The sequence below is a fragment of the Patagioenas fasciata genome, chromosome 1 (assembly GCF_037038585.1).
Source record: "Patagioenas fasciata isolate bPatFas1 chromosome 1, bPatFas1.hap1, whole genome shotgun sequence".
Lineage (NCBI taxonomy): Eukaryota > Metazoa > Chordata > Aves > Columbiformes > Columbidae > Patagioenas > Patagioenas fasciata.
In genome coordinates this window covers 125,180,698-125,206,188 of record NC_092520.1, presented here as the reverse complement: position 1 = coordinate 125,206,188, position 25,491 = coordinate 125,180,698, and the positions used below count along the sequence as shown (strand labels likewise).

Genomic DNA, 25,491 nt, shown 5'->3' with positions numbered 1-25,491 from the left:
CTAGTTTGGACTTTTAAAGGCCTACCATAAAACAAAGTCATGAAGCCTGAGTGTTTTGGAGGAAACATGGTATATCAATCTTCTATTCTGTGATACATCCAGAAGTGCTTGAATGTATCTCTAAAGTCATGACCTTATTGCATCTGACTGGCTTTTCAAACTTAAATGCCTAAAATGAGAAAAATGTCCAATTCCTTTCTTTTGAAGAAACATCAAAAAAGCAAAAATGCTAGACCCTTAATGTTGAGTTTTAAAAAGATATTTCATAATCAATATATCTGCAGAACTGCAAAATCTCATTTTGAGAATAATTTGGAACGCATAGGTTATAGAATAAATCATTTTGCTATTATAGGATTATACAAGAGTACTACCATTTGAGAATTTCATAAATAACGGCATTAGTACCTCAGGGTCTGTAAAGGACTGTTCACCAAGTGTTTTAAAATGGATTAAACAGAAGGAGGCAAATGAAGGACTTAAAATCCCAAGATTTATTATCTGTACAACATCGTGTCTTTTCCCTGACCTGTTTCTTTCCCCCCCCTCTCCTTTTTTTTTTTTGATTCATGGTTTGTACAGGTAGAAAGAAATTTCTTTCCCCTTGGGTACTGGGATTGACAAACTGGTGAACATAAAGACTAACCACAATTTTTTGTGACGTGATGTCAAACAGACAGTAAGTGATCATCAGTTCACAGAACAGACAGTTGCTACATTTAGAAACCTAAGGTATGTGTAATAACTTCTAGTTTTAGTTTAAACTAGACAGAGATCAAGCATACGAAGCATTCAACTATTTACACTGAGAAAGAGTCTGATGAGATTTCATCCCAGAGTATTTTTCTACACTTGTGTTCAGATCAAGAATTTTCAATGCTTTTGAAGTCAAAGGGGAATGTATTCAAGAAAAGGGTTTTTTAAAATATAAGAATCTAAGTTTTATTGCTCAAGTTTGAAGATAAACAAGACAAATGTTGACCCCACAGCAGTAAAGGTTCATGACTGCATGTGTAATAAGTAGAAGCTAACAGCCAGATGTCAATGAAGTTGACATCTTTCTTTGCTCCAGGGAAAAAGCTGGTGATAACTAGAGAAAAAGAGAGTTCATTGTCTGTCCAGTTACATAAAATGTAAATAATCCTTGGTTTAATCACATAAACCCCACATCTTACTGTATGCGATACAAAAGCTAATTGAGCAGTCTAGGAACTAACCCTGTGCGAACCACACATTGCTTTTCTCATTCAGTCATAACATACGTGTTATTTAAAATGAAACAGAACAGTCACTTAGAAGTTTGATATGCAGTCTGGTATTACAACATGGGATCAAAACAAACGTCTTACAACACAGACAGTTGCTGTTGATGCAACTGAAATGTCACAGCACCAAATACAGTTCAACTATTTTTTCCCAGTTTTAGTCATTTGACCTTTGGGAGAACTGGCAGAAGATTTAGATTATAAAAAGAATACAGCGTACTCAGTGCAAAATTGGAGACTTGGCCTCTTCCCTGAGTGTCAACATTTTAACAAAGAAAATAAGAGGATAATTGTAACTTCTAAGACAGATTTGACAAAGGACATCTGGGAATTCCTTCCATGAAGAGGCAATGAAGCCTTAAACCAAAGAGCAAGAAGTGATGGAGCAGAAAAAAGTCTCATGGACAGGACAAAATCAAACAATATACCATGTCAGCAGGTGCAGCAAACTCAATATGAAGAGTGGCTGAAAGGGATCATCTGAAAATAATCTACAGCAATGAATAGATGGCATGTTGTGGGAACTGGCAAAAACGTACCCATTGATCTTTACAATGAACCAATGTGAGATCTCATGGAATAAAAGTGATTAAAAAACACTTGACCAAGAGTTTTGAAACCAATAATATAAAATATCAAATTAAACAACAGTAAAACTTTGTTGTAAGAACTGGATAAAATAAAAGGGATTGGATTAATCAATTTAACCACCATTTAAACAATAACTATTGCTGCAACGGGAACTTTACTAATACCTGTTTATTTCATTCATGTTATCATGAGAAACATAAGCTAAGCACTTACAAGTAAGTCCTCTTTTGCCTTCTGCTTGCTATTATGGACATGTGATCAAGCTACGATTTCCATTTTGGTTCTAAACTGTTTCCCCTACTGCCTTTACCCTCCAGTTTGAACCAAGATATCAGAAGTTATTCAAAGATTAAGAGACCATTAACAGCTATTAACCTGGATAATATTTCATTCAATCAAAAGGTCTACAAAACAGTACTTTTTCAGATGAACCAGATGATGGGAAGCCACTCACCTTGGATCTGGATTTATGTTCAGATATGCAGATTTCTTGCATCTACACATGGAGTAAGTAAAGCATGAATAATTTAGAAAGGACTTTGCAAAGTCTGTATTTTAGTTGCTTTATTTGCACCAAAGCACCAGAAGGAAGGATAGTAATTCAGAGAGTTTGCAGATGTACTGAAACACCAAAAGCATGCCAGAGGCGATGACTGGGAGAGCTGAGATCAAAGTTTTAATTAACTGGCTCCGTATAATATAGTGGCTGCTTTCAAAACCACCACGTCAGTAAATGTCCACTAGGAGGACTTGAAAAAGGATTCTGATGAGAGATTCCAGTAATTCATTTTCTCTCAAAGCAATCTCATGAGCTCAGCATCCTTTCTTAAATTGTTGCTGCTTTGCATTTGTTATTATTATTATCTGCCTAATGATATGAACTTGCAAAAGGAATGTTTATTAAATCTACAACTGAATGCACAGACATTCTCTTTTTATTTTGGCTATGATGCCTTTGACTGTCTCAGGCCAAGTGTTATCTTGATCTTCACAGCTACTAAAGGCTAGTTTCCAAACCGCTGTTACTGCTTGAAGATCTTGCTACGTTGTCAAGTTGACCATCTTTTCCTACCTTCTCTGAACTTATTTTTAGCATCTGATGGGCAAACATCATTATGTGGAGCAGTCAGTGCGTAAGCAACAATTTTAGATACTTGCTCTTCTTTTAATGTCACATAGTACTACCCCTATGTTACTGGTGCTTAGCACCAAAGGAACAGACTGAATTGTCAGCATAACATGGCTAATAAATGATTGCAGAGAAATCCCAATGTCTTGTGCAGCGTTCAGATGTACCTGTACAACAGAGGGTGAGAGGAAAATACATGCAGTAGCTCTTAGATTTTGCATTTCTAAGCAGAGACTGAAACACAGGACAAAAATAATTAATACAAAGCCTTTGTTTTTCACATCTATAGTGGATGTGTTAAGTGGAGTGGTTAGAAGATTTTAACTTTCAGTGATGCTGTAATCAGAAATTAGATTATCAGCAGTTTTAGTTGAAAATACTATTTCTGATTTGATGGTATCATCCTCAGATAGATGCAAGAGATTACTCAGCAGCAAATAATATGATGTACATTTCCAACTGACTTTATCCAAGATTATAATTACCAAATACTTCAAAAGATAACTTGAGTACACAGTTGGGCAAGCTGAAAAAAGAAGCTAGAAAAAATACTTCCCTTGAGTGTCAAAGCCATCTGCACTGCAACTAGTGAATTGTCAAGAGCTTTTGGACATGACAATTTTCACTGCAAAAGTAAATTTGAACCTGCTTTCAGGAAAAGATTGTTTTCAAAAATTTATTGAACAGAAATGCTAGGAAGAAAGTTTCAAACATTCGTAATGTTTCACTTTGAGATTTTCAAAACTAAAACTTTCAGTTCTTGAATACAAATATTTTTTCTTTTGAAAAATTAAAGATATTAAAAATGAAAATAATTGATCAAAATAAAATGCTCGAGCACAGCAAATTTACAAAATGCATCTATTAATTCACTTCTTACATTTTGTAAAATATTTTGGTTTTTTATTTACTTAGGTGACAATTACAAACAGCTTCTAAAATTATTATCTTAAGAAATCCATTTTATAACAATTTGCAGAGTTTAATACAAAATCAGACAGGCATAAAGAAAGGCTTTAGGACTTCAGTGATTTATAATATGTTACGTCCCCTAGCAGCTCTTGAAGAACTCTGTGAGAATTTGTACTCTCTGTGCCTCAGGCAGGGTATTTAACCTGTATCTTGTCTGCATGGAAATGGGTTTAAATTTCATTAAACCAGTTTGCAAGTCCTGCTAGGCAAGTATCTTTGAAGATGGCAGATTACCCAAGTAATTTTAGAAGATAAAAAATATAAAAATAAAATATGTCAAAGCAGGCAAAGATTCACTCCTATGCATACAAGAAAAGGGAGAGACAAGCTGAGTAAAGAATTTTCATAAATCAATTAAGTTGAGAATAAGGACACAATTTTCATCTAAACTAAAATCAATAACCTCAGTCCTTGTCTGTTGTATTCAACTCCTTTGAAATCAGCAGTTATACTAGCCCTGAATGTAGTTCAATATGGTTTATAATCTACAGCACCAATATCTATAGTATGTCTGAAGAAAAGGAAGAAATAAAAGAAATCAGATAGAATGTTTTCTGCAGCAGTCAGTCCTCTAGGGGCTCTCTCAAGCTCATAATTCCAATGGTGCACAGTGCCAGCTACATATTATGTAGCTTAAGTAATCAGGTAAACTCTAAAGTACTCTGGTGATATGGACTGCAGCGGGAAACGGAATTTTTTCTCATACTTTCTGTTCGATACTTTCTCTCCCCTGTTCATTAACAGACCAGGTTTTATTTTTGTTATATTAGTTGCACGATATTTTCTAGTGCATAAAACACACTTGAGCAACACTAGAGACATTGCCATTGATATCAGTGTAGAAACGAATAATTAAATGAGGAATCTCAACTGAAAGATATGACACTTTTCTTGACTAAGATATATGAAACAAAGATAAAAAAGAAGGATCACAGTGTCACACATGTCTTCTGATGGTAATTTTCCTGACAATACCAGGTAGCATGAGTTCTTTGAAGACTCACTACAAGCAAACTAATTTTTTTTTTTTCCACTGACTCCTTTCCACAAAATGTACCTCTGATTTTTGCAGTCTGTTGTACTGCGAACTATTTTATTTTTTTCTTGATGGCATTTTAGTTGGTGGAAGTAAATAAAGGGAAAAAAAAAAGGCATTTTTATGTTATAATACACTTAACAAGTATTGCAAAAGAAAGCCAAGAATGAACAGTGCAATGATGGGCATTAGAGTATGGAACGTACTAATTGTTGCTACTGAAATAAAATTACAGTGAGGTGAAACCAAAACATCCGTGCAGTCAGTATTACAAGTACTTTTAAAACAGTAATTTACAAAACTCAGTCACTCTTAATATCTTAAGCACACAGAGACATATTCATACTGTATTAACTGAAGACAGGTAGAGCGTTAATGTCTTTCACAGCAGAAAATGAAATTCCAGTGCTGGAATTAGAACTCAGGATTCTGTTCCTATATTCATCAACATTTCTGATACAGACTCTTAGCTCTCCCACTTTCTGTAGGGGATGAGAAATGATTAATGCTCCCCAGGAACTGGGGTGTGCAGGTAACAACAGAGAGGATGTAATGCACCACAGGAACTTCAGACTCTACTTGTCAGTCTGTTTTTTTGTTTTAATTTGTTATAATTGTGAGAAATGTTGGTAGGATTTCTGAATGACATGTTGATCACAAGCCATGCATTGAGATCCACTAGTTAGGGAACTTCGTAAGGCCCTTTTCTAGCCTTGTCTCTTTAAGTCCTCAGTAAACTACAGCAGGGTGAAACAGAAAGCAAGCCATCTCAGGATCTGGTCAATAGTGAAATACTATCTGCCCTAGAGAGTCAGAACCCAAGTTACAAGAAATGGTTTTACAAGACTCTGATCTTTTCAAGTATTCCGCTTTTGTTGTGTTAACTGCAAAGGTGTGTTTTCTGAACCACTGAGCTGCCACCAGGACCTCCAGTGAACTCCAGACAGCAGCCATGAGCCTTTATCTGACAAAGGCTTTCCAGAAGTGAACATGTGGCAACACTTGCACAGCAGTTTCCTGAGTAGTAAAACCTGATAATTAAACCAAAGCTAAGACAGGGGGATAACAGTGCACAGAATAGACACGTCTATAAACATAGCACATAAGCAAAGGGTAAGATCCCTGAAAACACAAAGTGGCACGTTATCTCCCTTAAAAAAAAAAAACGCCAATATACATACAGGATTAATGAGTTTCTGCAATTTATTGTCAACTAGCTGTGAAATGGCCTACAGTCCAAATGAGATATTCTCAGCTGAAGGTAAACACCCCGTAGGCAAGAACAGGGTCTAAATCAATTTTTCAGATGTAATTTTCCTCTGTTCCCACCATGCACTTGGGCAAAGACAAACAAGGAGGTAGGAAGAGAAAATGCAGCTTTTTTTCCCTTTCATTCTGCTTCCTAGATCCACTGCACCTTTCATACTATCTAAACCTTTTCATCAGAGCTTCTTTTTTACCCTCGCTGCCAATGACCCTCCTCTACACAGCTACAGGAAAGCCTATCCCAAGCCAGCCTCTCCTTTTCCTGCTTGTACTCCTCTTATTTTCCATTAGAGAATATTTAGAGAATATTTTTTTGCCAAGTCTTTTATACTCTGATCTTATCTCCCCCAAGAAATAGATTCTGATCTAATCTCCCCCTCAGTGACAGAGACACTATGGCAAATGTTGAGTGACGTAGTGTTTTGATTATATTTGGAACAAAGGAAAACAAAACCAACCTCATCCAAAAACCAACCCTACTCCAAAATTTCGTAAAGCCTTAAAAAAAGTTTGGGATAAATCTATCACTTTGGACAATCTGCCTCTTCACTCCTTATTTGAATATACCCACATTTAAAACATTAGACAAACACAGTACCTCATGTACACCCCACCTGAGAGTGAACTGGTGCTATCAGAGAAATATGTCCATATTTTGTACTACACTTGACCACTTGCATTATCCTGGTAGCTTGAGAAAAGCATCCTATCCATGCCCCGACATTTTTTAAAGTGAGTGTACTATTACCTGCCCCAATAACTCTCTCAATACGAATTCTTGAAGGATCTATCTCCTTTGCAAACTCATGGACAGCAAGAGATGGATCTTCATACGTGTCTGGATCAATATATGTTTTGATCCCCGGGAACCGTACTGCAAAAAGAGAGAATACTAGGAATCAGGCATACTTTGACATTCAAGCACTGTAATAATATGGTTTTCTAATTTTTTTTTTGGTTGACTAGACAATTGAAACAATTGGAAACAACACATTATATCTTCAACATTTTAAGTTCCAGGACCCAGTAATGACCCCAAATTACTAATGCTTGCTACTGATTTCACAAAAACCGACTGCAGAATGCATGAGTTGTCCCCGTTTGCTGGCAGCACCAGGCTTTCAAAGATTGACTAGACACAGATTTACCATTTCCTTTCATCATTCAAGTGGCTTTTTCAGGTGAGACATTAAAGACATGGGTGTTAAAGAGCACTTGAGAGAACTGGGGCTGTTTAACCTGGAGAAAAGGAGGCTGAGGGGAGACCTTATCACTGTCTACAACTACCTGGAAGGAGGTCGGAGCATGGAGGGTGTTAGTCTCTTCTCCCAAGTAGCAAGTGATAGGACAAGAGGAAACAGCCTCAGGTTGTGCCAGGAAAGGTTCAGATTGGATATGAGGAAAAAAATCTTCATGGAAAGGGTTGTCAAGCACTGGAAGAGTCTGCTCACAGGGCAGTGGTTGAGTCACCATCCATGGAGATGTTCAAAATGCATTTAGACAAGGTTCTTAGGGACATGGTTTAGTGCTAGAGTTAGGTTATGGTTATGGTTATGATCTAAAGGGTCTCTTCCAACTGGAATGATTCTATGATTCTATGATTATAACTCCATAGATAGAGGATAAGCCTCTGCCAACTCAATACTAACAAATGCTTTCAAAAGTACTGGCTGAAACTGTGAGCAAGGTCCTGCTGGACTCTGCTCAAATCTCTTGAGATGTTCTAGGAGACCAAAAGCATGGATACTTCTTCAGGATTGCTGCAGTGCACTGATACATCAAACATCCTTTCAGCTTGCAATGACAACTAATAAAGGGATTAATGTAAAGAATGAAGAAAATACTGGTACTAGTTTCTCTGAAACAGGTCCCAGAGTTTAGACTGTCCCACAGGAAGAAAAAGTCAAAGACATTTAGTAAACTCAGTCTTTGCTATTCAACTGATAAGATAGCGTCAAACTCTTACGCTGTTTTCTCTTTGTGCCACCTGAATGCAAGCACTCCTGAGGTATAGCATTTCAGACAGGAAAATTAAGAGGACAATAAAGCTTTTGGAAACTCCTCAAGAAAAAATAAAAGCCCTAGCTAAGTTTTAAGGAAAATGCTATTTTGGGTAAGATTTTTCTTATTGTAAGCATTTCCTTTCCAAATGCTTTTGACTGTTTTAGTCTGAAGAGGTTCCTTGCTGTCTCTGCACTTACCTGCCATTCTTAAGAAATGCTTCAAGTACAGGTGGTAAATCTGGAAAATGCAGCAAGTGACAAAAGAAAATATGAGCTCTGAGCTGGTCACTTGAAAGGGTGTCTACAGAGACACCAAGTGAGGACTCAAAGATACGGGGATAAGCAGATCCTGAAGACTAACAGTGATTACTGCCAAAGCAGTTTATATTCCCCTTTGCTGCTGCTTGGACAATTTAGGCAATCTGTCCTTTACTTTGAAAACAGTGCTTTCTAATTCACTCCTTTTATTTACAGGCAGATGGCTGAACATTCCTTTTGTGAAATAGGTCCAATCTTTGAGATCCTTTTCCCTGAGGATGGGTCCTGGAGGACTGTACTGCTTCATTCTCTTCTGATCAGCTTGAACAACCCGTGAGGCAGGTGCAGTACAGGAACAAAAATATCCAAATCCATTTACAAGGCTCTGATAATTTCTGTCTGCTTCCTTGGAGATGACTGTGGCAATAGTGGGTTGATGCCAGATTGCTTTGGCAGGGTCCAGCAAGCCATCATTTTCTGGCACAGCTAATATCCCATGTGTTCCTGAGTATGGCATGTCCAAGAACTTACATTGTTTCTCTTGGACTATCTGGATGGGAAAATTTTTAGGCTGCTGCCATGTGGTGATTAAGTTCTGGAAAACTTTCAGTTCATTAACAGAAGTTGATGTAGATAATGCATCAACTTATCAGGATAAGAAGAGGGTACTATGGCTGGGTCCAGAGGACTTATTTTAAAAGAATTAAGTGTCTCTCAGCCTTCTTCCTGTTAACACTTCGTAGCTGAATCTAAAGCAGCTCATTATTTGGTGAGCCTAAATGCATTAGGTGAAGAACACATGTCCAGGATGTATGAATGTGGCTGGGCTTCACTAAGTAGCGTGCAAGAGCTATTTGGACAACTGCCAACAGGGTAACACACCATACAGAACTGGGGAGGATACCAGGCATCATGGGATGCCATGTTATCAGCAATATCACAGACCCCTTTCTAACTCCCTTCAAAGAGTTTATTTCCCGAAATCTTCTGATTCACACTGAGTTCCCAAGGGAGAGGGGAAGGAGGAATGCAGCAGGAACAAGGCATGTAAAGCGTGGACATGACGCCTGGAAACAGGAACAGGTGATGCTAACCAGTGCAAGTTTGCAGTGGAGCTTCTTTTAAACAGCTTCAGCCAGTCTAGGAGAGGCCACTTTCACACTGATCCCAGCAGAGACTGTGGAGCTCCACATATTGTTTCAAATTGAGATACTGGATACCAAATCAATAGGTAGTCAGCAGTCAGAAAAACATTGCTGCTAGCACGAAGGAGCTTCTGATGGAGGCGCTGACTGCTCAGTGTAAAGGACAGAGTATTATTGGCAATACAGTCTTAGCTGCTGGGGTAAATCACAGTAATTCCTCTTTACCCTTGGTTCTATGGAGCACATACAGGAGTAGAGACTTGCCCCCTCAAGTCTGATGCTGAAATAATTGCAAATGAATGAGAAGGCTCTGAGATGAAGCTTTGTGTCAATGTGAATTACAGTCATCATTTACCCTGGCCTGAAAGACACTGAGTGAGGCTTTGCTCAAACTCAGTCATGGTCTCAGAGGCATATATCAAACTCTCAATCAGGAAATTTTTCATCTTCTTTCCTTTCTGATGATGTTTGTAAATACAAACAAACAAATCTTCCTAGAAAGTCTCTTTTTATGGAGAAATGTGCCCTCTTCCTTGACAGGAAGAGCCACTTGCCTGGATATAGTGGTGAAAAAAGATTTTACTTCTGGTGACTTAGCTTCTGTCTGGATCACAGTATTTCCAAGGATGTTATCAAAATGACAAAAAAAAAAAAAAAAGATAAAATGTAATGACCTTTTGTAAAAACTTTAAATAGATATTCTAACATTAAACTGTGAGGTTAGCAATTTAAACTCTGTAGCTATACTAAACTAAATAAACTAGTATGCTCCCCACAAGAGATTGCCAGGATTTTCTCTCACTGTACTGATCAGTGAGCAGGAACATGAGGGAAGGCAACCCATTCTACTTTTTATTTCTTGGGTGGCTGGAAGCGTAGATCCCTAAAGCCAAAGAGAACTGGATACAAATAAGCCACACAGCGAGCAAGAGCAGAATTTTGAGGCAGAGATTCAATATGGTCCAGACCAGCTGAGAATTCTAAGAAATATACCTGAAAAACTTATAAATATTTTTAATAGAATAACAAAAAACCTTATTAACTAGACTGAAGTCAGTGAAATTGTTCAACAGGACATACAAATAAAAATAAACACCCTTGACAGTGCAGACAATAAGGAACTACTCAAATGGTCAGATTAAAACATCAAGGGCAAAAGTTGTACAGAAAACAATGAACATTCTTCATTTAAAATGTGATATAGATAATATGTAACACAATGTTGAACTACTTACAATCTCCATTTTGCAAATGAGCCCTTCTTTTCTCTTCAGATTTCATTTTGGCCTTTATATACCACTGGCATCTTTTAAGAAAAACAAGTGAGGTTTTAATTAAAAAAATACTTGTAATGCATAAAAAAAATGTACATTAAGTTTCATCTGCACTTTTATGAAAGCCAAAATCTTTGCATTTGGAATACATATTTAGTTGTGAATCCAAGAAGAGAAATAAGCATGAAGAACTACAAACTAGATACAAATAAAAATAAATCATAGTTGAATGATTACCATGAAAATGACTACTTAAGTTCAAGTTTGATGCAATATTTTATTTCCAAGTCTGTCTCCTCCAAAGAATCCTGACGCTTTAATACATTATCACTTCCTGCATTCTTGTTTGCTTGGTTCATGCTAATTGAACCTTATCCTATTAACTTTCACATCCAGTGGGTCAAAAAATGCATATTTTCTTTATAAGATAATAGTTTCTATGACTTCACTGTGTTTCAGGAATTTTTTTTTTCCCTGAGTAGCTCCGTGCAGCCTGAGCCAGGCACTAACTCGTGATTTCCTCTAAGACAGCAGGCATCATATAGGATAAATAATACATAGCCTGCTATGTGAATATGATGATTTAACATCTGTTGGTGTGACTGCTATAAAACTGCAAATCCTTGGCAAACACCAACAATCTCTGTGGATGTTCATGAACTGTTAGCAACCTTACCTGCAAATGCAAAGCTATCTTGGAGAAAACTGCCACACGGCAAACTTTCAGGTTCCCTGGAATGAAATCTGCCCCAGTCTGAATGCTGCCTACCTGCAGGGCTATTGGTGCTGATTAAGAGGGTCACATGATAGGAGCAACTGTTTCAGTCAAGAAAAAGCACAATATTTGCTCTCAGTCTTAAAGCTCTTTCTCACTTACTGAACAGCCTAAGAAGTATGATTTAGAGGAAAATCTTTTGGACTAAGGGCTAGGCTAAGGGCTAAGGGCTGTTGGAGCACTGACATCAGTGAAGAGCAGCAGTGTCTGTGGACATGTGGTTTGGTGTACAGACATTCAGCTCCAAGACCAGACTGAAGAAAAATGACTGGCCTCCGTGTGTTCACTACCAGACTTCTAAAGTAAAACAAACTATAATTATAGATAGCATATCCAGTAAAATACTAACAACAGAGATATCAGAAATATGTTAACATGAACACACTCACTTGATTTCAATGATTCATTCAAACTACTGAAACAGAGTACGATCACTCATAAATTCATTCATTGCTACAGAGGAGATGATGAACCTGAGGGGCAGAAACTTCGGAAGCTGTCACAATTGGCTGTGATTTGTAAGGCCCTTGTTTTCATAGTTATGCACCCTTATGGAGGGAAACAGCAACCAGCAGATTCTCAGCTCCTGTGGGAATCTTCAGATTGTACACTGGTTGCTGGGACCACTAAGTGTGCCAGTGCAGTTTTTAGGACCTGAACAACTGGTTTGTAGGGTGCCAACTGCCAAGAACACTGACCACAAGCTCTTACACTTCAAAAGTCTGTCAGAGGGAACAGTTAAAGAAACAAGGTTTTAACCCTCTGAAGTATGCATATGGCCCCAACGTTTGACTACAGAAGTCAGTGAGTAATCACCAGCAGAGGAGTCTTCCAGCTCCAGCTCCCCATTCCCTGTAAGTGTTGGCTACAGAACAATTGGAGGGAAATCATTTCTGTAACAATAAGGATAAATCATATTGAGCTTTAACACTGCATTTTCTGGAATTCAGCCAAGACCCTTGTCTCACTGCATATTCTGCACTTCCAAGTCACTGTCATTTTCATTTTTTTATCTGTGATTGACAGCTCTGCTTCCTGCTTGCTCTTGGTGGATAATCACTCAGCGAAGTGCAGAGGCAGGTGCTCATTTAACCCAACCTCTCCACTCTGAATAGACTCATCAGCAGCCCTGTGACTCGAAGCTCATCAAATTGCTAATTCCAAACAGTGAAGCAGAGCACATCTGTAGGGTACCAATCCCATTTTTCATGCAGAAATTTGCCTCCAATCCAAGAGTAAATTGAGTATTTATTCAAAATTTTCTTGTTCTGTCTTCTGCTGAATGTACTCCTATTGCTGCATTTAAGCAGCACTTCAAAATGAATTCATATCTTACATAATTGAAACAGTCCCATTGAGTAAGATGTTAGAAAGCTAAGAGAATCTCTGATATATTTAACATTAGCAAACAGGAAGAATAAACCTGGAAATAAACTAATTTCCATTTTTTTTTCATTCTTGATTTTAGTGCATCTTTTTTAAAGGAAGAGTTTGTGTTATGTTTCAGGATTCCACATAAGGATTCCACACAATCATTTCCACTGGTAGGACTTCACTTTCTTTTCAAATGAGGGGTAATGCTATACCAACAAAACAGAAACTTAATCACAAATCTGAAAGTGCAGCACCACCTATTGAAATCAGTCCCATCTGTGATCACCATTGTCATATTCAGAGGAGTCAGTATAACATCTTTTCTCTAATGTGTTAGCACCGACTCTAAACCAGGACAGGAATATTGCAGAATCCCATCCCAATTCTGGATTTTTTCTGTCCCCAAGCCAGGTAAGAAAAAAAACTCCATGGAGATTCCTCCTCATATGGAGGCTCTTCCACTGGCTGTGTTTTTGCACCTGAAAGATGGCGAGGGGAAAAGGGTAGAGAGGTGCCAGAGCCCACACAACCCCCATATGGAGGTTACTCCAGGAGCTATGAGCCCAACTCATCTGTTCAAAGGCCCAGACCTCTACAGAATATCAGTCTGGTTTGGGGCCTTCTTGATCCATGGCAGCACTGTAGTGTCACTAATGTCTCACAGAGGAGACAGGAATATAATCTCTTTGTCCTTTTGACTTTTGCTTTGCTTGCTGGTGGAAGCAGGTGAACTCTTGAAGTCACACAGGAAACACCCAAAGACTCACTGAAAATGGAAACAAGGCACCATGGAACCAGCTACGCCTGTGAGAATCCGAGCATGTGAACAGACTGATGTTCCAACCTCTATGTGCATTTTTTAGCAAGTCCAACTAGAATTTGTGAGATCCCTTAAAACCTTTGGTGTGTAATTGAGCACGGCACCTGGCCATTCAAATCAAAATGCTTTCTCATCCAATTTGCCTAATGTCATTATTTGATCCTGATCAACACATCAACTGAAGGAAGGTAGACAATCAGTGCTATACTAAAAGAACTGAAAGTAAAAGAATCAGGGTAGTTATAAAAAACAATCATTGTCCAGACTGGTGAATTTCCCTACCAGTGCAACAGTACTGTTGTAACGTACATTTAATTGGGATATCTTCAATACAATTTAAAAAAGAAAAAAAAGCCACACAGCAATAAGACAGGACTTTAAGAAAGTTGTTTTGTTTTCATCAGTGATATCACAGGCAGTAGAATCTTATTAGTATTTTGGAGTAAAGTTTTCTTGAGTTTAATTTCATTATATAATTACTATATTTTCTCTTAACAGATGCAGAAATGTGCATATGAAATAAATACAAAATTGTGCATGATTTTTCCTACAAAGTTAAAATAGTGCAAGTAATAAAATGTTGTTAACTCAAGTGCCTTTAGCAAGCTACACTAACAACCACAAGACATCTAAAATTCTAACGTTACAGTCTTCACAGCTTTGCAATTGACAGTTAGGAGATTTTACAAAAAATACTGTGTGGGTTTTTTTTTTTTAATTTTATTTTTGTCTTCTTATGGCAGTCTTGAGGGTGCAGGTACATTGTATTTTTGAATTCTTGCTGTGCACGGAAGAGGACCAGAAACTTATTTTAAAAGCAGTCAGGCTATTTCCTGATTTCACATCATCGCTAAGCTCCTCAAACTGGGTTTCTATGAAAAACAACACTCATAGAGAACTGTGAGTATAAGCAGTGCTGAACAAAGAGGACATTCACCCTGCTAACCCTAACCCTTATTTTACCACTGAAAATCTGGTGAATGACTTAGCTATTATTCTTAAATTCTGAGTTTTGGATGACCCTGACCCTGAGTAAATGAGAACACTGTAGTAATTACCTCCCAGTGATCAGGAAGAACAAAGTGAGGATGACCAAGAGAGTGAATCCACCGACAGCAGCAGTAGCAATTACAAGAATCTGTCCCTGCTCCGCAGCCATATCAGAAGCTGAAAAAGAAGCACAAAGAAAAGAGGTTAATGCTCCATATCCCAGGCTTCTTGAAAAATGGGTGCTAACATTTCACTGGTCAAATACTGCAATTGCTCTGTAATAGTTTCTTCGGTGCAAATGCGCCTGTGAAGTGAAAAAACATAATCCATGTCTTGTCTATGATGAAAGGGAGAACACGTTCACAGGTTTTTAAAAACAGGAGCTGGAATTATCAGGCAGTTTTAATTTGCTAAAGTTTGAATATAACAGTGTTTTGGGCACAAAACTAGAACGTATCTTTCTTTAGCTTTATTTAGCTTTATCTTGCATCTACTTCAGAACTCCTCTTCATCCAGCTGTCCCAGTTAAGTCAGCAGCAGTGCTACGTATGCAAGATATATTAAATTGGCTTCAGGAGAAGGCAAAATAGAAAAAGCACACTTAATGTGTAGCCTCACGCACTCTTCTGTATGTCTGGTGCTTATTTTTACTGTCACAAAATGTATATGGTTTTACCTATTGGGCTCTGGTGACTGGCAACACTGTAGTTGAAAACATGAAAAAAAATATTTTCTTATGCCTTGTTTTTTCCTTTGTGCTTTTTATAGGACGTTTAGGAGTTTAAAAAGACCACCTGAAATTATCCAGTCTCTAGGCACCTACTCTTTTCTTTTCATTAATTTATTCTGTATAATACTAAATCTCTACACTGACAAAGTACCTCCTTACAGTCTGATTGGTCCTCACTGTCCAAGTACTACATAAGCAGAAAAAGAATTATGCTCAGTTTTATCTTATTCCTGTCTTTTTACTCCAAGGTTTTATTTCTTAAACTGAGTTACACTTGAACATGTTCACCACATGATGTTTACCTAATTCTTACTTTGTTCCATGCAAAAACCTAACATTGTTCTGAAAGGTGAACACAGTTCTATTCAGTAACCTCTGACAATGGTAGTAAACATAGAAAATAAAGTAATTTTTACATTTATCAGGAAGGTAACTTTGATTTTTTAAACTTGCGAACTGTTCTATAAGAAAAATCTTCGGATTTCTTTAGGCACCAGATGATTAAAACTTAGGGAAATCACCTAGGCTGCTGCAGAGAAAGCTCAGCAGGCTTTATTTTCTTACTTTGCAGTAGATAAAGCCCAATACAACACACACATTGATGCCCAAAGCCTCATAAAATGCTGTTTTCAAGAAAAAGATTTGGCTTCTAAATAATATTTGTGAGTGGTTTAGAAATTAGTGCTGTAAACTGGCTTTGTAATAGTAATAGAGCAAATAAAACCAATAGCGGTTTATGTCAAATTTTCAGCAAAAACAACTTGTTAAATTTCTGCCATTATGTTTCTGTCCCTATAATTTAATGGAGATATGCACAGGCAGTAAATTACAAGGCATTCAGTATCACTGTTCATAAGCTCTCCACAGACAAGTTAAATATATACATCTTCCAGTAAATGATGTAGCAAATACTCACTGAATAAGTAATGTCCAAAAAAGTGATATTATAGGAGTGGATTCTTGCTCTGCATTGTGTTATGTTCCATGGGGTCAGATTTAGTTGAGAAAATACAACATAACAAATAGCATGTCACCTAAGTAACAATGAAAATAATAACAGGGTCTCAAAATCAAAAACTGCATACTATTTTCAGATTATAAGGGGTTGTGCTAAATGTGGCAAAGATTTACAGCCAGGCATGGTTAGAAGTTGTAAATGGAGGAGGAGGTTTTAGATGAGACTCTTGCCCATCTCTGCAATGGAAGCAAGAGGACAAACTGCAGGCCTCTTTTTTCTTTGATAGGAAAAAGGTGTGCAAAAATAGTGGATTCAGGAGGAGAAAATCAAACTCAGCTAAATTAGTTGTGGTTTTCTTCAACAGATATTCATTGCCAAGGAGACAATCCAAGGCCTTTATTCATAAGAATTAAATGTGCAAATGTACGGACTTATTCTATGGTCCAAGGAAGAACTCTGCAGCTCTTGAGATGAGGAAAGTCACGTGTCCTGGATAATTTGTGTTGAATGTAGCTGCTGTTTCTTGGTGTTTTAGCAAAAATAGAATGCAATATATCAATTTAATAATATATATTTTCTATCAGGAACCAGAGTCAAATTAATGAAGGTGAGAAATTCCAGACTCTGTTAGTTCTTTCCACCTCTAAGCAACATGATTTTTAGCTAAGACTGCTCATACTTAAAAAGTGTTCATTTTCTTTCTCTTGTTCGTATTTTACTGTGTTGGCGGAGCTGCCAGAGTCCAATATATTAGGATTTTTTTTTTTAAGTAGCCAAATAACTGTGAGGGGCTTTCAAGCCTGAAACTTACCGATGACCTTAATTTACTTGTCAGATAAAAATGTCAAATGACAGACAAGTATAATTGGAAATGCGGATTTGTTAAAAACTGACAGAGAGACAGGTAAGGCAAAATGATGGAAATACTTTTTTTTGCTTGAAGTGATCCTTCTAAAAATCAATAAAGGCACAGTACTGTGAACAACACATATATAAGCACCTGCATGTGCATACACAGACTCCTCACATGCAGGTAAAAGGTTCCATAATCCACTATCTAGGCAGTGAAAAGATAGTAATCAGAGACAATCAATAAAAATTTTACAGCATTTTGCCATTCTAAACTAAATTCAACATGTCCCTTAATCTCTCTGTGTTTTTTTGTTTTGTTTTGTTTTTTAATTTCTCCAGCTTTCTCTTAAGATAAGGCTTAAGTGGTAATAACAAGACCTTTAATATGTATTTTTTCTGTTGTGCATGTTCTTGGACTTTTTTTGCCATTTCCTGCTTTTTCCTCCTTCATTTTTCCTCTCTATCAGCTGTGCATATTGGTATATGACCATGTGTTCCACCTTAGGACTGTTCTTGAGTGTGTAAGACAGAAAAACTCAGTTCAAAAGACAATTATGCTAGGTTGCAAAGCCAAGAAAGTTCCCGCAACCTTATTTAATTTCTTTGTGTACACATACTAGAGTGTTGTATTTAATCATAAAGTAGCATACAACAAGGAAAAGGGAGGATTTATTACTTATTCCAGCAGATGATTACATAGTAGGCTATAATGTTTGGGTGTCAAAACTCTTCAAACACATTGTAGCTGCAATTAATGTGATTAGTCAAAGTGGTGATCTGATTTTAAAGCTGCAGCGTGTATCATACATGTACCCAGAAGTGTATTATCCAGATAAACTCTTCACTCCCATTACTCTTCATGCTAAATTCAGGTTATATGCCCAAAATGACATTTGAAGTGTCTATTTGCATTGTTTCAGCTTTCTTGCTTAACACCATGTCCAGAAATTCCTTCTGCATCCAGCCTCATGTCAGTTCTGTCCCCACCATCCACTCTTCACATCCACACCATGTCTCAGCACCACTCCGAGTTCTTGAACCAAATGTGTAGAGAGGGAGCTGAACTTTCCTGCCTCTCTGGGCTCAAAGAATATATCCCGAGTCTTCTTCACTTGCTCACTGGGCAGACTGGAAGAAATAGTGCAGACGTTTAAGTCACGGTGCAAAGGATGAAAGACAGAGCATCTTCCAGCTCTGTTCTCCTTTCTTTTCTTTGAGCAAATTTCTCCAAAATCTTCTAAAAGGCTGTGTATTTGGTATAAAAGGGCTAGAAGCCCTATTGACATATGTCTTCTTTTTCTTAGCTACATCCTTTCATTATTTCAATTTGATATCTATCAGGCAGCAGACCTTCCAGCAGACTGAAAGATAACAAAGTGACAGAAAGACAGCTAGACAGATAATAGTGATTTGCTGTAAGACAGATAAGTGTGGACAGTGAGAACTGGAGCTCTAATAGACAGGAGCTGGCTGTCAGATGGATTTACAAGGCATTGTAAACAATGTTGCTTAAGAAGAATAGGAAAGAAAAATATAAAGTCTAATTAGGACAACCTTTACATTTTCAGAAGTGCTGCAGTTCTGTGCACCAGTGAGCTGATGGGCTCCAGTCTAAGGGGCATATGTGGGAAAGGGAGAAGGCAATGGAAAGGTAATTTTAAAAATTACTTTTAAAACGGAAAAATAATGTCAATACCAGCATAAGAATGCAAAACTTTTTGGTATATGTTCACCTGAAAAGGCTTCTTTCAAGTGCTGCCCCTACCAGTTGCTTCCTGACCAGTGTATGAACAGAAAGCCTGTGCAAGCAGTTTGAGATGTGAGCAAGGATGTTTTTCTTGTTTAGGAAACACAGAGGAAAAGGAAAGTCTCTGGGGCTTCTTCTGGGCACATACAGTAGAGAAATCAGGTAGGCTGAAGTAAACAGGTCCTCAGTACAAGAGAGACATGTACCTATTGGAGAGGGTCCAGAGGAGGCCACAAACATGATCAGAGGGCTAGAACAGGTCTCCTATGAGGACAGGCTGAGAGAGTTGGCGTTGTTCAGCCTGGAGAAGAGAAGGCTCCAGTGAGACCTTATTGTGGCCTTTCAGTACTTAAAAAGACCCTGTAAGAAAGATGGGGACAGACTTTTTAGCAGGGCCTGTTATGATAAGACAAGGAGTAATGGTTTTAAACTAAAGGAAAGGAGATGCAGGCCAGACATGAGGAAGAAATTTTTTTACCATGAGGGTGGTGAAACACTGGCCCAGGTTGCCCAGAGAGGTGGTAGGTGCTCCATCCCTGCAGACATTCCAGGCCAGGCTGGATGGGGCTCTGAGCAACCTGATGTAGTTGAAGATGCCCCTGCCCATTACAGGGGATTGGACTAGATGAGCTTTGAAGGTTCCTTCCAACTCAAAACTATTCTATGATTCTATGAAATCTGGAGAACAAATGGCTGAAAATATAAAACACAGTAAGGAAATACTTTAAATGAGATGTTCTGAGGTATCTAGCACTGACCACTACTGAATGAACAGTAGGATTAGGTAGACATGGGCAGAGATCCAACAAGACAATTTCTAAATATGAGATATGTGCCACATCATTTGTTTCAACCAGAAATTTAATTTACTATTGTCAAAACATCAACCATTTTAACAAAAAAAACCAAAATCTTCTTTTTGCATTAGTAATTCAATGTATTTCTAAAGATCCTAGGGACAGCTTCTCTGTTGTGGCATGAATCACAGCATGTGCTGGAAACAACATCGGACCTCTATCAGAATCAATGATTCAGAACCCCTCTCTTGAGATTTGGAGTTCTTGAAAGAATGGAGTTCAGGGTTTAAATCACATCTGGTGGCAAATCCAAACTCACGTGATTTGAGTCTGAAAAGGTAAAGACAGATTTTGTGGATGTGGGCAGAAGACGAAGAATGTGAGAATTCAGTAGATTTGGCGATACAATCAAGTTATCATCTGTGCCTGTGGTAAAGGAAATGAAGTAATTGTTCCATCAACATCAGATTTTCAGGCCAATTCATTTTTCACAGTCCTCAAATTTATGAAATGCTCAATCAGGTATTTTATTAGCATTTCTGAAATTTTATTTTTTTATTGCTAATATGATTTATGTGAAGCATGCAAAACTCTACATTGCTTTCAGATTAAAAATCATCATGTGCTTATATTTATCACCCTGTTTAGCCCAAGCACTAGTCCACACTGCACACATGTTAGTTTGCCCCTTACGTCCCTTCTGGAACAAGCCAACTAGTTCCCTTTCAATTTTTTTTTCCTAGTGATGAGAAAGCTGACATGGTTTCAAACCAAGCCCTGCACAAGGGAGCTACATCACAAAAGCACTACACTGCCTAACAGCTGTAAAATGTTCAATATTTTACCAATTCCTCTAGGCACAAGGGCATCTGAGCTGATATAGTAAAAAGCAGTCCTCCAGGAAAAAACAAAACAAAACAAAACAAAACAAAACAAAACAAAACAAAACAAAACAAAACAAAACAAAACAAAACAAAACAAAAGCTTTGAATCATTAACTTTTTATTTTAAAAAAACCCAAACCAAACAAAAAATGTCTTCCATAAACACCTAGTTAGAAGAGAGAGAGTGGGAAAAATAGAGAAGGAGAGATAAAACATATTTGCTCTGAGTGAAATGGTTTTTTATTCTCAGAGTGCATTTTATTTTATCCTAGGAAGGTCAAGAGGTTTTTTGTGGTGCTCCTGATACATAAAAACAGGACCTATGAATGATGTCATGCTTCAATTTATAGGCACAGTAGTGGCACACATATGTGCTAGAATGCATGAAACCCTGCAAGTTTTGCATGTAAGGTGCTGAAACAGGGAGAGTGAATATAAATGACAGTACGTAACATGGTCAAAAGCAGTAGTTACAATGCTTTGCAAAGGTATTGTTTCCCAGCAGCAACCTCTCAGCTTTACCAGTGGAAGAAATGCCTGACAACATCTATTCATCCATTCTTGGTTTCTTTAAGAGAATTCTTCTACCTTTTCTAGGTAACTCCTTTTGCTTTCATAAAGGAAGTACAAATTTTACACTTTCAGATGTTCCATTTATTGGTTTCTGCAGCAGGGAGAAGAGTTCAACAGCAACATGCTTCCCACACAGCGGCTGCATCAGCCTGCTGGTCAGAAAGTGAGGGTGCTTCCCAAAAACCAGATGAGCATTGCATGATTAAGCACCTGGTTTGTCATTGCTCCTAAGAGCTGGACTTTCTTCTGCTTCATGCTCCATCATTAATAATTATATCAAAAAGTCTGGGTGTTCCTAGTAAGGATGTACCTGATTTTGCCCTATATAACTGAAGTGGCACACATAGTGTTTCAACCAGTAAACTGAAGATGTCATGATATTGATATATGCATCTCTCAATTGATGAAACATTGCTTTTTTACAACTTGTCTATCACTTTAAAGAAAAATCCTAATTTTGGATTGCCCACTTTACCACTACTGAGTAACAAATTATGTCAATATTTAAGCAGGATAAATGGAATAATCTTGTATGTTCACCTGCAACTGGTCCTGGAACCCTTCTTTAGATGTTAAGACTATAATGTGTACAACTAACTGATAGAGCTGAAGGATGTTACTAGCTAATGTCAGTTGAGAAGGGGTTTGGCAAACACATTTAATATTTCTTTGTCATTTTAATGAGACTGTTAGTTGATAAATTTTCTGTTGACAACACAGACTTTTAAAATACTATTTTTCCCAGCCTTCTGACAAAAACGTTAGATTTATATAAAATTAGTATAGCTCACATGGAACTAATTAAAATCTGACTAACAGAAAGACTAGAAAATGTAATTGCAAATGTGGAATTTTCACCAAGTTGTTTCTAATGGGTAGAGATGGAAACAGCTGCAATGGTCTGTACTGGTCTAATATTATTTGGAATCTTTCAGAAAAATTGATAAGAATACATATTAAAAAATCAGAAAATTTTCAGCTGAGCTGCATGCTGCCAGAGTAGTAAATGATGAAAATAAATTCCTACACAGCTTGACTTGGACTGGTTTGTAAGATAGATGCATGCCAGCAAGGGCAAATTGACATTTACATGTACTGATATAACTATGCTGTCCAAGTCTCAGCACAACCCTCCCCAATCCTTCCATCTAAATGTAGGTCAGCATCTTGGAATACAACTGTACTAGCAAACACATTGCTATGTTATTCAGCTGTGTATGACAATGTTCTAGTTCAGGCAGCAAGTGCTTGACCTGTAAGTGAAAGAAAACAATCATAAGGAGGTAAGTGGTGTTAGGTCTGTTTACAGCATCATAAACAGATTTAGTTTTCCTGTTTAATTCAGTATCAGGTTCAGCTCTGATGTAATACTTCAAAATGGATGTTAAAATTTTGAAGAGCTACAAAATGATTCAATGTTTAGAAAAACTGGGTTTTTTAGCGTGAGAGAGCATTTATATCACAGGAAATACAAGAGAATTCTTAAAAATATCATATACACCTTTAGGTGAGGAAGAGGCTTCTGATAGTATTTAGCTTTTTAATTTGGCACAAAAGGGTCACAAGGCACAAGCTAAATAAAAAAATCAGGCTAAACATAACGTGCAAGTTTTTAATTATAAAGTTAACCATTGGCACTATCTACATATAAATATGGTGAGCTCCTCACTACTTGAAGACTATAAATCAAGACTACTTCTATATGTTAGATGTTACATTTCAATCTATTTTCATTAGGTGTCTGGAAAAGTTACAGACATTTGGCCCATGTTATGAAAGGGGTACAAAGGAATGATCATAATGATCTGATACTGCCTCAAAGTTTAGAATAGGTCAATTTTCAAAATACTGCTGTGAGGAAGTAAGATATTTGGAGTGTAACAAGGCAACATTTGATTGGTTGCTAAGTACTGCTGCAATTGGAAATAAATAATATTTACCAGCAGGCTCTGACATTGCTTTTTAATTTTTTTCTTTTTCCCCTTTGAAATCTAAAGAAGTACTGTATAAATATTTGAATAAGACCACAGTCCTTTAAACTACCTTTTAAATTAAACTGCAGTCTTTATCTAGCTCCAGGTACCATTTTCAAACAGCAGCAGAATTTCTCTTGACCTCCATCTCAGTTGATCATAAAAAAAAATTCTTCCATCTACATTTCCTTTCAATCACACAATGATTTATATTTATAACAAATCAAACACTTCTAGTCAGGCTAAGCTTAAGCAATAAATGTTGGTAAACAGAAAATATATAATGTCTATTTATGTTTCATTAGCAAGATTCACACTGAGTGCTTAGAAGTAATAGGGGTAATAAATGTTTAAGAGTGTCGTGAGCTCTAGCTCATCATGCAGCCCAAGGGCCAGTTGCGTCAGCACAATTGAGAAGGAGACATGGGGCTGGGAGGAGTGGATGGAATCTCACTCTCATTCCCAGGAGATGTTTCTGTCAGCAGTGCCAATGAAAGAAATGTTTCTGGGACCACAGCCTTCCTGATTTAGATGGGCAAGTCACATTTTCACAAACATGACATAGGAACATAGAGGTTCAAGTAGCATTTACTTTTGATATGGGTTATGTCCCTGGGTGCCTAAAGACTAGTATTTATTGCATCAGAAGATGCGGACAGGATCTACTGGAATTCTTGAAAGTTCCTCAATACCTATTCAAAGCAATTGGCTTAAGTACCCAGAAAATTTTTAAAAGTCCAGTTAGGCATTAAGCACCTGGAAATAGATCCCTACAATATTTTTGAAATAGAAGAAGCAATAAAAATGGAACACAAACCCATGGGTGCTCTTGAAAACACTTATGAGGTTTGAGTTTGTATTTTAGCTTAAGCAACATGAATTCTAAAACACTAATGAAAAACATGGTATACATAATTGGTTAATTAAAGTAATTTCATTAATGAGTGTTTAGTGTTGTATCTTCTACACTAATTTTATCTCAAATACTTGTAAATACCTTGTTTGCAGTTTCTTTGAACATGGAGGGCGATACGTGTCTTAAATATAAAATTGTTCAGAGCATGAACATGATACATAGCACCAAGGCTTTTTGCATATTCTGTAGGAATATGTGAGCTTTTTACTTCTTACTGGCAAATTTAGCAGGCTTATTGAGTGATGGAAATGCATATACTTCTTTTTAATTATTATTATTTTTATTTGTAGAGTCTGTGAGCACTGAAAACTACAGAGAAAGACTCCATCACTGTTTTCTTGGAGCTGTCATGAAGCTGCCGGACTAATATAAAGCCTGACTAAGGGTATTTCTAGATGTCAAAAGCAAGGCCTTCTTGAAGCAAAGAAAGGATCACAGAATCATAGACTATCTCAAGTTGGAAGGGACTCATAAAGAAATTTTGCAGAAGAAAACATTCTTCTTTGCCGTTATAAATCCAGAAGTCTGAGGCTGAAGCTTACTTGCTTTTCATCATACAGCAGTGGTCATCTTGTGATAAGCAAATGGAATGGATTCAGCCATTCAAACTCTCAGTGTCTCACTGTTTTAGAATTAAATGCTTCTTCTATTGTATTTTATTTTTTTTCCTTCAGTAAAACTTACTTTCATCTCCAGTTTCAAATTCAAACTTCTGGCTATAGCCGCTGTATCCTGCTGCCGTCCTGACTCTGATATGAAATATATACTTGGTGGCTGGCTTGAGACCTGTGACGATAACACTTGGAGCCTTGGACCTTGTGGAGGAATAGCTGAGCTGCTCATGCTCCTGAGGGACAAAAGAGGGGAGAAATGATATCAAGTTGAGTGGTACAAACTTTGCAAAAATGATATAGCAGAACTGAAGCTCCACTCTCTTCTCATGAATGTAAAACGTGTTTATAAAAGGAGGTGCAGGTATGGATTTCCGTATTTCAATTTTGTGCTGTAGTCATAATGTACAATACGGCCTTGACTTAGATTTCAATTTTTTGTCTTAAATCTTGCTTATAAACATATCACATCTTTGTGTCTTGAGTTAGTAATTATGCTGTAGTCAAAACAATATGGAATTAGTACAAGACTACATCCACAGAAAATGGCAG

General features: G+C 37.3%; 1 protein-coding gene across 8 annotated transcripts in view; it reads right to left on the bottom strand.

Annotated features, from left to right (window-relative positions):
- EPHA6 (EPH receptor A6) overlaps nt 1-25,491 on the bottom strand; it is a 492,663-nt gene that overhangs the window by 112,360 nt on the left and 354,812 nt on the right. For 7 of the 8 annotated variants that reach the window (XM_065853097.2, XM_065853115.2, XM_065853107.2 and 4 more), the window contains 4 exons: nt 25,013-25,175; nt 14,967-15,075; nt 10,901-10,971; nt 7,008-7,133 (listed from right to left, as the gene is read on the bottom strand). In XM_065853097.2, coding sequence (XP_065709169.1) covers nt 7,008-7,133; nt 10,901-10,971; nt 14,967-15,075; nt 25,013-25,175 — 469 coding nt within the window. The remainder of the gene's footprint in view (nt 1-7,007; nt 7,134-10,900; nt 10,972-14,966; nt 15,076-25,012; nt 25,176-25,491) is intronic. The other variant, XM_071813920.1, reaches the window with a different exon arrangement.